Raw genomic sequence first — 15,038 nt, forward strand, 5'->3', positions numbered from 1 at the left:
GTTGGTACCAGGCACTAGGGTAATGCTGTGATAGGCCTGACGATGTTTTTGTTTGGGAGAATGTGGATTTGGGGACTTTGGATTATGAAAGCAGTAGAATGATGGGCCATATTAGGAGAAGCATGGAAGACAGTGGTGCTGAGAATGATTTTACCTTGGGGTGTGTGTGGGGAACCTGGCTCAAGAAGCCTCAGAGAAGAAATTTCATATGTGGCCTAGAGATTGTTCTTATGATATTTTGGTCAAGAATGTGACTGCTGTGTGTGTTTACTCCATTTTTTTTTCATTATTTTTATTATTATTTACAATTTATTATTTTGTATCCCAGTTGTAGCCCCTTCCCTCATCTCCTCCCGGTTCTACCCTCCCTCCCTCTGTCTCCCCTATCCCTTTTCCCTAGTCCACTGATAGGGGAAGTCCTCCTCCCCTACTGTCTGACCCTAGACTATCAGGTCCCAGGGAAAAGAGACAGTCTCTGACATGAACTTGGTTGCCTGCTCCTTGATCCCTTCTCCCGTGGGGCAACTTAGGCAGCCCACAGAGGAAGGAGATCCAGGCAGTCCTGATGTGGCTGCTTTGGGGCCTTGTCCTAAGAGTCTGCCTAAGGCTGCAATGAGAGATTTAGATTAATTGCATTGACAAAAGGAAATCTCAAAAAAGCCTAGCATAGACTGTCTTGTAGCTCACTCTTAATGAAGAGGTTTTTGATCAAGTATAGCAAGCTTAGAAAGGAAAAGTAGAAAATGGTTCAAGGATTAAAGGGGCACCAGGAAGTAGAAATGAAGCTAAATCCTATGTTCAAGGATATTAAATGAAATTAAGGGAGTGGTGACCTTGGGGCAGGAGCCCACCCAGCTAAGCTTATTGCTGATGTGTTTGTAGTTTTATGAGGGATAGCTATATCATGTTAGGTGTTACTATCTCCTGGTTAATGTTTTCATTTGGACATAAGGAGTTATGATTGTGTGTCAAATTGAGGAGGACTGGATTGTGATGGCTAGTCTTAACTGTCAGCTTGACAATATCTGGAATGAACTACAATCCAGAACTTATAAAGATCTTGTGAAAAGGAATTAAAAGCTTAGGTCCAGGCATGATGATAAACACTTTTAATCCCAGTGTTCCAGAGACACAGGCATACAGATTTCTTAGTTCAAGGTCAACCAGGTCTATAGAGCAGGTTCCAGAATGGCCAAGTGAAGGAAACCATTGAAAACAGAAAACTGGTGAAGATGTAATTGAAAGAGGAGACCCAGTGCCAGCAAGCAGCACAACTTGACAGCTTTGGCCATAGTGGTTCTGGCTTTAGAGATGCTGGAATAGAAGGAGTTACTTGGAGAACTGATGCTAGTTAGATAAAGCTAAAAAAAAAAAAAAAAAAGAAAAAGAAACTAGCAGTGATTAAGTAAAGACAAGTATCACTGAGGTGAAATCTTCTGGGCAGTATTTTCTGGAAACACAGACACGCTCTGTTCCATGGATAGCCAAGGTTGTATCTTATGGTGGCAGCTGGACTTGGTAATGTGTAGGAGTCACCAGATGGTCCTGGTTTTGAAGGCATGAAGGGGTAATGGAGAGCAGCTGAGGCTTGGCACTGTGAGAGGCCAGGAGAGACCATTGGTGAAGGTGTATTCTCAGTAGCAATTGAAGTTGAGGATTGGTACCATGAAGAGAGACCATGAGAAGCTGTTAGTGGAAGTGCAGCCCAATGGCCAGGGAAGACTCCAGTGTATTGGAGATGCCAGTACTATGGGATGACCATCAAGAACAGCAGCAGCAGTAGAGTGGAGTCAGCCAGAGCCTAGAGTGCTGCAGAGAGCAGAGCCAGAGAAGTAGCCCAAGCCCTGTGGAGGAGCCAAGAAGATCATATGTGTAGCCCAGACATTGGAACAAGAAGTTATAAAGTTAAAGCTGCCTTGGATACTCCAAGATGTTAGAGATGCCAGAGCCATGGGATACCTGCCAAAGAAAGCTGTTAACAGAGAGATGCAGAGTTGGGGGTTGCCCAGCTGGTTTTTGGTCTTGCTTTGGTCCTGTATTTTCTCACTATGACATTTTGGAACAGTAATGTATACCCTGTGCCATGATATGTTGGAAGTATGTGATTTGCTTTTTGCTTTTGATTTTATGTGTAATCACAGTTAAAGATTGCAAGAATAGACTTTGAACTTTGGATTTCTAAACATTGTTGAGATTGATAATCTATGTGGACTTTTGAAGTTGGACTAGATGCATTTTGCTTCATGTGATGACTACAAGCCTATGGGGTTCAGGAAGTAGAATATGGTGGTTTGAATAGGTTTGGCTCCTATAGAATCATGTGTATGAGGGGCCTTGGAGGAAGTGTGTCACTGTGGAGGCAGGCTTTGAGGTCATATATATGCTCAAGTTCTGCCCAGTATGGAATTGAGTCTCCTGGTCGCTTTCAGATGAAAATGTAGAACCCTCCACTCCAGCAGCACTAAGTCTACCTACCTGTACCATGCCATGCTTCCCATCACTCCAATAATAGACTAAACCTCTGAAACTGTAAGTCAGCCCCAGCTGAATGTTTTCCATTACAAGAGTTGTCTTGGTCATGGTGTCTCTTCACAGCAATGGAAACCCTAATGAAGACAACTACCAGGTGTCAGAAATATCCTAAGAAAGTAATCAATGGTTTTTCTGTAAAAACAACCAAATGTTTAAAAAAGACTATTGACATTTAGACTTTAGTGAGATTGCTTTCAGCTAAAAAAAAGTAATAATAAAACTTGAAAATTTTTTAAAATATTAAGAATCTTGTTTATATTAGTTTACTTGTCATCTTAGATAAGTAATAAAAGGAAAGTCGTACCTGATATTCTCTTAAAATATACAAAGAGCTCTTCAAAGTCAACAATTCAAACAGCAACCTGTTTTTTAAAGGCTGAGAATATGCAAAAATGCCTTACTAAAGAAGACAGAATAGTATCAGACTCCCTGTACCTGGAGTTATGGATGGTTGTAAGTCACCATGTGTATGATGGAAACCAAATCAATATCCTCTGCAAGAGAAATAAATTCTCTTAACCAACAAAAAAAAAAAAAAAAAAAAAAAAAGAAGACAGAATAAAGACAGCGAGTCAGCATTACCCACTTGCTGCTTGTCATATACCAGGGGAACCTGTCCATAGTGAACCAACTCAGAGTAGTGAGTACACTAACTACTGGTAAGGGCATAGTGCACAGGGGTTCCCCTTCGCTGCTAAAAGAGCTGCAAAGTGGAGTGGACATTTCAGAAGACAGTTTTGTAGTTTTCTATGAAGCCAAACATAGTCTCACCGTTTGATGTAGCAATTTCTTGATCAGTACACAAAGTAATTGAAAACTTATGTCAGTATGGACATTGATAGCCAAGCTGTTTGTATTTGACAAAACCTAGAAGCACTGAGATGTTCTCCAGTAGACAAATGGATAAACTGATATATCCCAGTGATGGTATTATTCGGTATTGAAAAGAAACAGGCCATCATGCCAAAAAAAAAATTTTTTTAAAGAGATCATTAAACCTTAAATACGCACTATTAAAAGAAAGAAGCTATTCTCTTAAAAGGAATCTCAACAACTCCAAGAAACTGATGGAGGCTGATGAGGACTGGTTTAAAATAAAAGTTCAACATGCAGCCTGGCACAGTGGCAGGCAGATCTCTGTGAGTTCAAGGACAGTCTGGTCTACAGACCAAGTCCAGGACAGTCAAGGCTACACAGAGAAACACTGTCTTGAAAAACCAAAAAAAAAAAAAAAAAAAAAACAGGAAAGAAAAAGGGGAAAATGGTCTTCTAGGAAACGTTCAGGTGCAGTAAAACTGAAATGTAATCATAAGAGAAAGCATTTAATTGGGAGCTTGCTTTCCAGTTTCAGAAACCTAGCTTAGTCCATTATCATGACAGGAAACATGGTAACTCATAAAAATGAGAGCATTGTTCTCTTATCTTCACAAGTACCTGGTAAAATTTCTGAAGAAAGGCTGGATTGCTGGCATGTTGCTTTTTTTTTTTTTTTTTGGTTTTTCGAGACAGTGTTTCTCTGTGTAGCCTTGACTGTCCTGGACTTGGTCTGTAGACCAGACTGTCCTTGAACTCACAGAGTTCTTGTGAAGATAAGAGAATAATGCTCTCATTTTTATGTTAGTAAGAAAGGGAGATGAAAGCATTGTAAGTACATATAGTGTTTTTTAAAACAAAAGCAAAGCCTGCCCTATAAGAGAAACTGTCTCATCAAGACCTGACCTGACCTGGAAAAAAAAGCAAACCCAGTATTCTAGATCACTTATAATAGCCTTCCTGACCCACAGGAAAGAAAAGGGGAAAATGGTCTTCTAGGAAATGTTCAGGTGCAGTAAAACTGAAATGTAATCATAAGAGAAAGCATTTAATTGGGAGCTTGCTTTCCAGTTTCAGAAACCTAGCTTAGTCCATTATCATGACAGGAAACATGGTAACAGGCAAGCATGATGCTGGAAAAGTAGCTGAGAGTCACATTCTGATCTACAAGCATTGAGAGAGAGAGAGAGAGAGAGAGAGAGAGAGAGAGAGAGAGAGAGAGAGAGAGAGAGACTGTTGTGGACTTCTGAGACCTCAAAGCTTACCCCACAGTGACAGTTCCTCTAGCAGGGCCATACCTATTTCAACAAGGCCACACCTCCTGGTCCTTCTAATCCTTTCACAGTTCCACTCTCTGGTAACTAAGCACTCAATTTTAAGAGCCTATCAGTGTCGTTCTTATTCAGATTATTATTATGGGTGTCATTCAAACTACCACAGTCCAAAGCCTAGCCAGATTAAAATAGTCTTCCACAAAGTGTCCAATTTCATCAGCTCTGATACTTCTTATCTGGCTTTCAGCAAAAACCAAAACCATGCTAAAAGGCAGTAAAAAAAACTGCAGTCTGAAGAAACAAAGCAAGCATTAAATCTGATCCCAAACTATTGGCATTATCAGGTAGAAATTTCAAATAACTACAATATTTGTGTTAAGGACACTAAAGGAAAACCATAGACTGCATGAGAATTATAAGCAAAAGTGAAGATTCATAGACAGCTAAGAAGTTATTCCTCTAAAAATGCTGGAAACAAAAGATGCTGAAATGAAAATGTACAATGCTCCTATCAGGTATACCATTAGTTACAATGCACCCAAGGAAAGAGTGAACATAGGTCAACAAAACCATCCTAGACTCAAATATAAGGATGAAAAAAGAATAAAAAGGGTTTGGGGCAACCCTAAGATACATTTTAAGCAGTAAAAGCTCAGAAATTTCTAAGTTACTGATAGACACCAAAGCGTGGATCTGGGAAGCTCAGAGAACACCAAGAAAAGATAAACAACAACAAAAATCTTCATTTCTGCATAGCCTCTTCAAATTATGGGATATCAAAGACAAAGGGGGGGAAGATCTTAAAAGTATCATAATTTTAAAACAATGACAACAAAAACTACTATAACTTACATCAGACACCATGCAAGTGAGAAGAATGTAAAGTAAATATTTACAGTGTTGAAAAGGAAACAAAAAAACAAAACACCACCCCCAACCACAAATGGGGCCAGACATGCTAGCTGACCCAGAATACCAGCACTCGAAAGGCTAATGACTAAAATCCAAGCCAGCCATGGCTACCTATCAAGACCATCTCAAAAACCAAAGTGATAAGTAAAAGAAAAACTTTCTCAAACAAACTTGCTGGGGTTTTTTTGTTTTGTTTGCTTGGGGTTTTTTTGTTTGTTTGTTTGTTTGTTTGTTTGTTTGTTTTTGGGGGGAATCTGTCTTACATGAGCTGTTTTTTTTTTTAAATTCTTCAGAAGAAAGGAAATATATGACAGAATAATAGATGTGCTATATAAGAAAGGAAGCATAATAGACAAGGGATGCATGAGGGTAAAGTAAGATGTCATTTTTCTTCTTAATGTTACAGAACTGTTACAGTAGTAGTAATAATCAGGTACTGGGGTCTGGAGAGAGGGCTTAGCAGTTCCCAGCAGCCACATGGAGCTTAGGGCTGTCTAACCCCATCCCAGAGGGTCTGCTACCCTCTTCTGCCTTCAGTGCTACACACTTACATATACTTACAGTATACAAACATATATTAGGCAAAACACATACACACAGTGTTTTCATTTATTTTTAAGTTAAAAATCACATATTGGGTAATTGAAGTAATGGACATGTAAAATGAATGACAGTGGTATTATAAGTGTTAGGAGTTAGAGTAATGTAGTCTATTTAGGAAGGGAAAACAAGTTAATTGTAAATGTATATTGCAGGTGATAATGCATTCACTTAAAAGAGCTCAAACAGTCAAAGGGAAAATGGAATCATTACGTATTTAATGAAAACCAAAGGCTGATGTGACAGAATTCGGTGTGCCTTAGGCCAAATTGGAAGTCTGCCCCCACATTCAAGACACCTCAACATTCCCACACCTATAAAACGTGCATCCTTTCTCCCAAGTAGCAGGGTAGGGCTGCTGAACCATAAGCAAGAGTGGCTTTTGTCCCTTTTCCTTGTTTACTTGAATAACCCCAAACCTAATGTGTTTGGTCAGAGCAGGAGTACGTCTCGGGGCCCAGCCAAGTGGTAGAGCTCAAGGTTTCTCCCTTTGCCCTCTTTGGGGTAAAGTTTTATGCAAAGAGGAAAAACTACTAAGTACAAAATCACAAAACCAAAATGGGTTCTTGGTGCAAAACTACTAGAAAGAGCACAAACCAACTTTAGTCAGCTCCTTGGGGCTGTTTCTAAACTGTGCTCATGGGAGACATGTCAGCTAAGGAAAAAAGCTGAGGACAGAGCAAAGGTAGACAAGAAAGAGAAATGAAAACCTGCATTCCCCTAAGAGGGAAATAGAAAATAAGATCAGTGTAAAGGAGAAAAAGAAAGGAAAACCTGGAAAGAGAATGTCTGGGCTTAATTCCCTCGTGATACTGAAAAAAAAAAAAAAAAAAAAAAACACCTGGGGAAATGTGGGACAACTGGTAGAACTTAGGAAAAGCCTGCTGTACTGCTGACATGAAGGAAAAACTCAAGAAGAGCATTGCCTTCAGGGATAAAGGGGAAACAGGGTCAGTAAAAAGAGAGTCCATGATGCTTAAAAAACAAACAAAAGCCCAAAAAACTGAAGGAAGATAAAAATGAGGATTAATAATAAAGTGGGTCTAGTTCAGTTTTTTCTTCTCAATAAGGTATTTAAATAACTTTTAAAAAGTAACTGAAGTGAAAGGCTGTGTAGGATTTGTTTTTAGTATATCTCCAGGACTTCAATTCATAATAGTTAACACACTCCCAAATACACCTTTAGGCACCTTTTTCTGGTGGTATTTTCAGTAGCTACTAATCTCACCTGGTACAGTATAAGGTTTACAAAATGAAAGATTTTTAAAGCGGGTTTTCTGGTATACATCACAAATTAACTCTACACAAGATGAGAGTATTTGCACCCTCAGGTGTCATCACCAGCGCCCATTGTGTAAGATAAAAGAACAATTGGCTCACCCATGTTTCTGACTTCCAGTTGTCAGTTACCCTATACTTTCACTTAGCTAGAGTCCTACAATCCTTTGAAAATGCATAGATTTTTAGAATGCATTAAAAGTACATTGTAGCAATGAACTATGCATGAAATGTCCTACTCTGTGCATGACAAGTCACAAAAGGAAATCCTCTAACTGACTTCATCTTACCTTTTAGTTCCCAAGGAAGGTCTGAAGAGCCAGGAGTTATTCGATGAAATCCGAATGACCTATATCAAAGAGCTAGGAAAAGCCATTGTCAAAAGGGAAGGAAATTCCAGTCAGAACTGGCAGCGGTTTTATCAACTGACAAAACTTTTGGACTCCATGCATGATGTAAGTACCAAACACAAAGCCAAAACAACAACAAAAAAGAAAAACATAACATTGGGTGTGGTGGTACATGCCTTTAGTCACAGAGCTCGAGGCCGGGTTGGTCTACATAGGGAGTTCCAGGACTGTCAGAGTTGGGTAAGAGAGAGACCCAGTCTCAACCCAAAGAGACAGAGAAACAGAATTTTGTAGGCTGTAAGGTATGTTTTAATTAGGGTATATATGTATGTATGTGATACATAATTATATACCAATAAGTCATCCCCTCCCTAAAGTGATATATTTTAGTGATTATTCAAGTTGAATTTGTAGACTTCAATTTTGTACACACTTCTCTTAACTCTTATTAGTCTAGTGATTTGCATAAAAGTTACTATGTTACTACACAGTTTAATAGCACTTCTTTTTTTAAAGGTAGAATTCCCTGTTCTACATGAATAAAGCTAGTAAATTACACAAGTTTCCTCTTCCTATATTTCGGTACTAGTCCAGGCTGGCCTCAGATTCACAATCTTCCTTGATCCTGCTGGGATTACAGGCATGGCATGCTTTCATTCTGCACACAGCTTAAGAAATTTAAAATGCCTTTTGTGCTTAAGTGCTTATTTTATTTAAAGTTACTTTTCTTATCTGAGGATTTCCAACAAAGATTGGTGTGTTTCTGATCAAATTACGGGCCAGCAGGTCACGAGCGCAGGATCTATACCAGGTCTTCTGCGTATCTATTATGGCTTCCCGTTCAGTGTTTCTGTGGGATGCCTGACTGCGGGAATGAGTGGGTTCATGGAACCTATTCCTTCTCTTGGGTTTCTCCTGTTTGTTTGTCCTGTCCAACTCTAATGTGGTAGTTTTTATTTTATTTTGCTATGTTGTTATTATCTCTTAGAAGCATGTTCTTTTCTCATGAGAGGAGAGGTGCAGAGGAACTTGGAGGAGCAGAGAGAGGGGAAGCAGAATCAGGACATATGCGGGAAGGGGAGGCCATTCACACTCCTGTGCTGTGAAGCCTCATCGTTACCGTGTCTTTGCTTGCAGGTGGTTGAAAATCTACTTACCTACTGCTTCCAAACATTTTTGGATAAGACCATGAGTGTTGAATTCCCAGAGATGTTGGCTGAAATCATCACTAACCAGATACCAAAATATTCAAATGGAAATATCAAAAAGCTTCTGTTTCATCAAAAATGACTGCCTTACTAAGAAAGGTTGCCTTAAAGAAAGTTCATAGCTTTTACTGTACAAACTTATCAATTTGTCTTGTAGATGTTTTGTTGTTTTTTTGTTTTTGTCTTGTTTTGTTTTAAATACGCACTACATGTGGTTTATAGAGGGCCAAGAGTTGGCAAACAAAAGCAGTTGAGCCCTCACTTTCAAGTGATGGGAAAGCAGACAGCACAGTGTATTGGTTGGTGTGTAACAGAAACTAGAAACAGTTCTGTGGAGGCACGTCCATCTCAGAGAAGGACCGCACCTAAGCCACCAGTGCCCAAAGTCCATGTGATCAACTTCTGCCCATACTTTCAGTTGGCTGGATGAAACTTTCTAGACTTTCTGTTGGTGTATTTTTCCCATGTATAGTTAGGATAGTATTTTGATTTATGCATGGAAACCTGAAAAAAGTTTACAAGTGTATATCAGAAAAGGGAAGTTGTGCCTTTTATAGCTATTACTGTCTGGTTTTAACAATTTCCTTTATATTCAGTGAACTATGCTTGCTCGTTTTTCTTAAATAATTTTTGTATTCCAGTTATTGTACAGCTGTTTAAGATGGGCAGCTGGTTCGCAGCTCTCCTAGACGCTAACATTAATCCCTGTGTGAAAATGGGTCGGTGCTCCTCCCCTGATGGCACTCAGCTATCAGAAGACCACAGAAATTGACTCAGATCTCCAGGATTCTTGTCAAAAGCTCTTACTCTGTGCATGTCTGCTTCCATGGAGAATTATACAGGTTGTGCAGAGTAGCGTCCTAACTGGTGTAGCGCACCTAGCCCAGCGGCCTGCTGGGAAAACTGTGGACGAGAGTTACAGAAGACCAACAGCTACACAGCAACCGCCAAAAGGCCCCTGCTCACACCTAACGCCCCATTTCTGCAGTGTTCAGATAGCAACAAAGTTTGTAAATCAGTTCTTTCAGGACCTTCTGGAGTGGTTTGTGTAACATCTTAAAGTTGTTATTCCCAATAACCAGCTGTGATAAAGCTGAGAGATTGTTTTAATCAGACCAAGTAACTTCTCTCATTAAACTTGACCCCCAAACTAAATCTCTAACATGGCAAGAATGGCTAGACACCCATTTTCACATCCCCACCTGTCACCAATTGGTCTAGCTTTCCTGGTGGTACAGGAAAATCAGCTACTGATTTCTGTTATTTAGAACTGACTGTCAGACATCCATGTTTGTCCAATACACATCCCTACATGTGCCATAGAATTTAACACAAGTCTTGTGAACTTCACACTGAGAATTAAGAGAACAGAAGCTGTAGTAGCCCTTTCTGTGTGCACCTTACCAACTTTCTGTGAACTCAAAGCTTAACACACTTGCTAAGCCACAAGAAATCTGATTTCTACTTAAGGTGGCCAAATTATTTGTGTAATAGAAAACTGAAAATCTAATATTAAAAATATGAAACTTCTAATATATTTTTATATTTAGTTATAGTTTCAGATATATATCATATTGGTATTCACTAATCTGGGAAGGGAAGGGCTACTGCAGCTTTACATGCAATTTATTAAAATGATTGTAAAATAGCTGTATAGTGTAAAATAAGAATGATTTTTAGATGAGATTGTTTTATCATGACATGTTATATTTTTTGTAGGGGTCAAAGAAACGTTGATGGATATCCTATATGATTTATAGTGTGTAAGAGCATCATACAGGCCTCAGTGCCCTTAGATATCAAAGAAGGTTTGCCATAAGGTGGAAAGAGGGAGCTAGAGACGGGCCCTGCGTGCAGTGGAGGTTCTGAGGTTTTGACCCAGTCAGCTCACAGGGGAGCTGATTCCCCACCTCCCATTCTAACCATCCTTACCCAACCATGACCCTGTCAGTGCAGGATAGTTTATTAAGTTTCCCTTTGAGCTAACGATCAGGACAGAGGGGTGGCGTTACATAGTTACGGGCACCATCTACCAACGGGGTCATTTTCACAAGCAGCCTCCCCACAGGCTAACAGAAACAGAGGCTTTCGACGTTTGGCAATAATATGCATAGAGGTACCAGCAATATGTAAATACTGCAGAATCCCATAGGAAGCCAATAATACACTAATCCTTTCTATCCTACAGTAGTCCATTTCCAAGTAAAATGAGGACATGTTTTCTTTGAATGCTTATTGAATGTTGTTATTTTCAGTATTTTACAGAAATTATTTAATAAAAAAATGTAATCGTTTGCTTTTTGAATTCTCTCTAAAAGGGAATGTTCACTTTGTAATGGTTTAAATTGGTCTCAAAGTACTTTAAGATAATTGTAACCCAGCTGGATGTGAAATTTATGGTGCCTAAGAAATACCACTTGAATATTATCAATGACAGTGTTAAGGTTCAAAATGAACTTCTCAAAAATAGATTATTGTACATTTATGGAATGTTATATGGTTAAAACCAGAAAGCACATCACACATAAATCTACTTTCAGTCCCAACCAGCTTGGCTTTCAAAACATAGAGCTCCAAAAAAGAAAAAAGAGAAAGATGTATGCACTTTGTTATTAGTAGAAGGGAACAGACATTCGTAAAACCATTATAGGAGGCTTTCCATTTTAAGTGTAGGAAGAGCTGTGCTTCTTGGTATGTGAGGAAGAAGCAAGCTGTTATTATTCTGATGGAGTATAAGTGAGAAAGATACGGTACTGTTTGAGTGCAGCTTAGTTTTTGTGTATGGCTTCATACCGTTCCAAACTAGATTTTATAACTTCAGTGAGGTTGGTGACATGCCTACATGACTCAGAACACATCTTGAAAAGTATCTTTAGTTACTGGTAGGAAAATAAAGGGACATTCTGGGTATTTTAGGCATTGACTTGGGATACTGTATAAGCAGAAGAGAGGCGACAGGAAGCTTGGGGAAGGGAAGGGAACCTAAGAAGCACTGCCTTCTTTTAGGAAAGACAAAAACAACAAGCCAGACCATCCCAAAGGAACAAGGGACATGTTTAGTGTGTGGAGTTCTCTGGTGATGAGTGCAGGGTGAACTCTGGCAAGCATGTGGAGCAGCCAGCCTCATCAGCAGAGTAAGACCAGGACAGGGCTGGGGTGAGACAGGACGAGCCATTCCAGCTGGACATGGGTCCCAGAATTTGCTCCCTCTTGTGTACAATGAGGCAGTATCACCACGGGGTGAACCATGGTATTGTGCTTTGATCGTCAGCACTCAGAGCTCACGGCAGCCTTCGGGGGCTTTGGATCTTGGTTGGTCACCCCAACAGTAAGCTGTAGCTGAATGTGTTTCTTACGTGCCTGGTTTCAGTGTTAGGTGAAATGGAGTGTGCAAAAGACACTGCAAACCACTTCAGATGGAAGGTTTCTCATTTTCCAGACTGTTTTCAGTCAGCCTGGTCTATCAGGATTGTGACCAGGTTTCCAGGAAAGGGTTGGCTTCTATCTAGAACATGCCTGAAAGGATTTTATTTTCTGATAAATGGCTGTATGAAAATACCCTCCTAAATAACCTGCTTAACTACATATAGATTTCAGTGTGTCGATATTCTATTTTGTATATTAAACAAATGCTATATAATGGGGACAAATCTATATTATACTGTGTATGGCATTATTAAAAGCTTTTTCATTATTTTTTATCACAGTAATTTTTAAATGTGTAAAAATTAAAAACCAGTGACTCCTGTTTAAAAATAAAAGTTGTAGTTTCTTATTCATGCTGAATAACCTGTAGTTTAAAAAACTGTCTTTTTACCTACACAGTGAAATGTCAGACTGTAAAATTTTGTGTGGAAATGTTTAACTTTTATTTTTCATTTAAATTTGCTGTTCTGGTATTACCAAACCACACATTTGTACTGAATTGGCAGTAAATGTTAGTCAGCCATTTACAGCAATGCCAAATATGGATAAACATCATAATAAAAATATCTGCTTTTTCATTATGTGACTCCCAGCATGCTTTCATGAACTTCTGCAGTTGCAGCCTTCCTTGTTTTCTTCTCCTCGTTCTACTCATGGTAGAGTTCCCACTGTAGGACATTTAAGATGGCACACTGGACATTTATGTGCCAGTGTGACAGCTAGCGTGTTCATAGGGATAGGATATTCTTTCAAAATGAACTTAACCCTGATGCTAAAAAGTTTCCAGTGGCCATGTGCTTCTGATTTCACCAGGAACAAGGACAGGACAAACTGACTCCAAATGCAACAGTCTTTATCCCAGAAGATGACATTTTTATGTAAACAACTGTTATCTAATAGCAAAATCAATAGCTGAATTTAAAGTCCTCACTTGCTCTTAGAAATGTAAGTAAGCACAGCAGATTTACAATGTAAACTATAAAGGTGTAAGAAGCGGTAACCATGCATCTATACATTCTATTCATTGTCTTCTCAAACATTAGGTTCATGTTCCCATACCTTATCCACAGCATAGTGCTGTCACTATGGAAGAAGCCGTTCTAATCTAAAAGGTGAATTTTCCTTATCTATCTCTGTACCCTTCAACTATTGGCTGCATGCCTACTATATAAATATAAGGACACGGTAATACTTAGATACTTAAGAGTGTGAGACTGAGACATCCAGAACCACCTTTCTTACAGACTGGTGCAGCCCAGACAGAGCAGACGTGGCACCTTTGTCTCCACTTTGTTCTTGCATGTGCAGAGGCCAGAAGAAAACACTGCTGTCTTCCTCTGTCGCTCTCTGCATTATTCCCTTGAGACAAGACCTCTCACCGAATCCGAGACTCACTGGTTGGCTAGTGAGCTCTCAGAATCTGCCTGTCTGCCCTGCAGTATGAGTTTACGGGCGTGTGTGGCCATATCCAGTTTGTTTATATGGATTCTGGATATTTAAAGTCAGATGTCCATGTCTGAAGAACAAAAGTTCTTACTGGGCCATATGCTTCGTCCATACCCATACTTACAGTATCATTTACTCTCTGGTATAAACCTAGTTTTGGAAGGTAATCTTCACATGTACTATACCAGTTAATCTTCACTCAATGAATAAATGAAATGAAGACAAGTGATGCTAGTAACTCATTTACTAAAATCACAATGGAAACCTCTGTGATGAAGCCATTTAGTTACCAGGTACCAGACAGCAAGTCTCTGGGAGCCTCTCAGACAACTGTTATTTTCTGCTTTTAATCTGTCTACTGTTTCACTGAGCACTTACTATGTGTCAGATAGCATGTTTTAATTATATTATCTCATTTAATCTTTGCAGCCCTTTAAAGTTGTATTCTGTGTGTGTGTGTGTGTGTGTGTGTGTGTGTGTGTGTGTGAAGACAGATTGGCTTTAAAAAAAATGGCAAATGTTTTCAAGGCTTCCAAAGCTTGGAAATGGCTACAGAGGACTTGACTTTGGGCACCTGGCTCTGGGGTTCATGTTCTCCCCTCCTGGGAAGGAGGAATGTGAAGCCCGAGTGCAGCCGCTGAGCCTTGAGAGTGCTCATGCTCTGACATGATCTCACCTAAAACCCTGCTTGCTACTACATCAGTTTTTAATTATTTCTTTAATTTTGAAATTACAGTCGCATCATTTCCCCCTTAACTTTCCTCCCTCAAATTCTCCCAAATAGGGTCCCTTGCTCTTCAAATTGATGGCCTCTTTTTTTCATTAACTATTGTTACATTCATGTGTGTTGGGGGAGGGGGTCTTTCTTAAATATGTGAGTACAACCTGCTTGGTCTAGAATGTGGCTTGTATTTATGTTTTCAGGGTTGACCATTTTTGGACTCCTGGGAAGATTCAGGGTGAAAAACTAACTCCATCGAGGCTACAGAAAACCCTTTGGTTTTTCAAATAAACGAATCTGTGTGTCATTTAACAGCACTCACAGCAGATCAGCTAACCTTCCAGGTCCCCCCCCCCCAAAAAAAAAAAAAAGATGTAGAAGAGTTACAGTTGAGCTGAGGAGGAAAGTTATGAAAACTCTGATACGAGTCAAATCTGGTCATACTGTAACAACAATAAAAACTGTCTAAACCATAGAT

General features: G+C 39.4%; 1 protein-coding gene across 6 annotated transcripts in view; it reads left to right on the plus strand.

Moving 5' to 3' along the window:
• Nucleotides 1-12,974, plus strand: part of Nr3c1 (nuclear receptor subfamily 3 group C member 1) — a 123,542-nt gene extending 110,568 nt beyond the window's left edge. For all 6 annotated transcript variants that reach the window (XM_060377345.1, XM_060377347.1, XM_060377343.1 and 3 more), the window contains exons 8-9: nucleotides 7,707-7,864; nucleotides 8,897-12,974. In XM_060377345.1, the coding sequence (XP_060233328.1) occupies nucleotides 7,707-7,864; nucleotides 8,897-9,049 (311 nt within the window). In that variant the 3' untranslated portion in view covers nucleotides 9,050-12,974. The remainder of the gene's footprint in view (nucleotides 1-7,706; nucleotides 7,865-8,896) is intronic.
• Nucleotides 12,975-15,038: the final 2,064 nt, after the last annotated feature.

This window comes from Meriones unguiculatus, chromosome 2 (genome assembly GCF_030254825.1).
Source record: "Meriones unguiculatus strain TT.TT164.6M chromosome 2, Bangor_MerUng_6.1, whole genome shotgun sequence".
Taxonomy (NCBI): Eukaryota; Metazoa; Chordata; class Mammalia; order Rodentia; family Muridae; genus Meriones; species Meriones unguiculatus.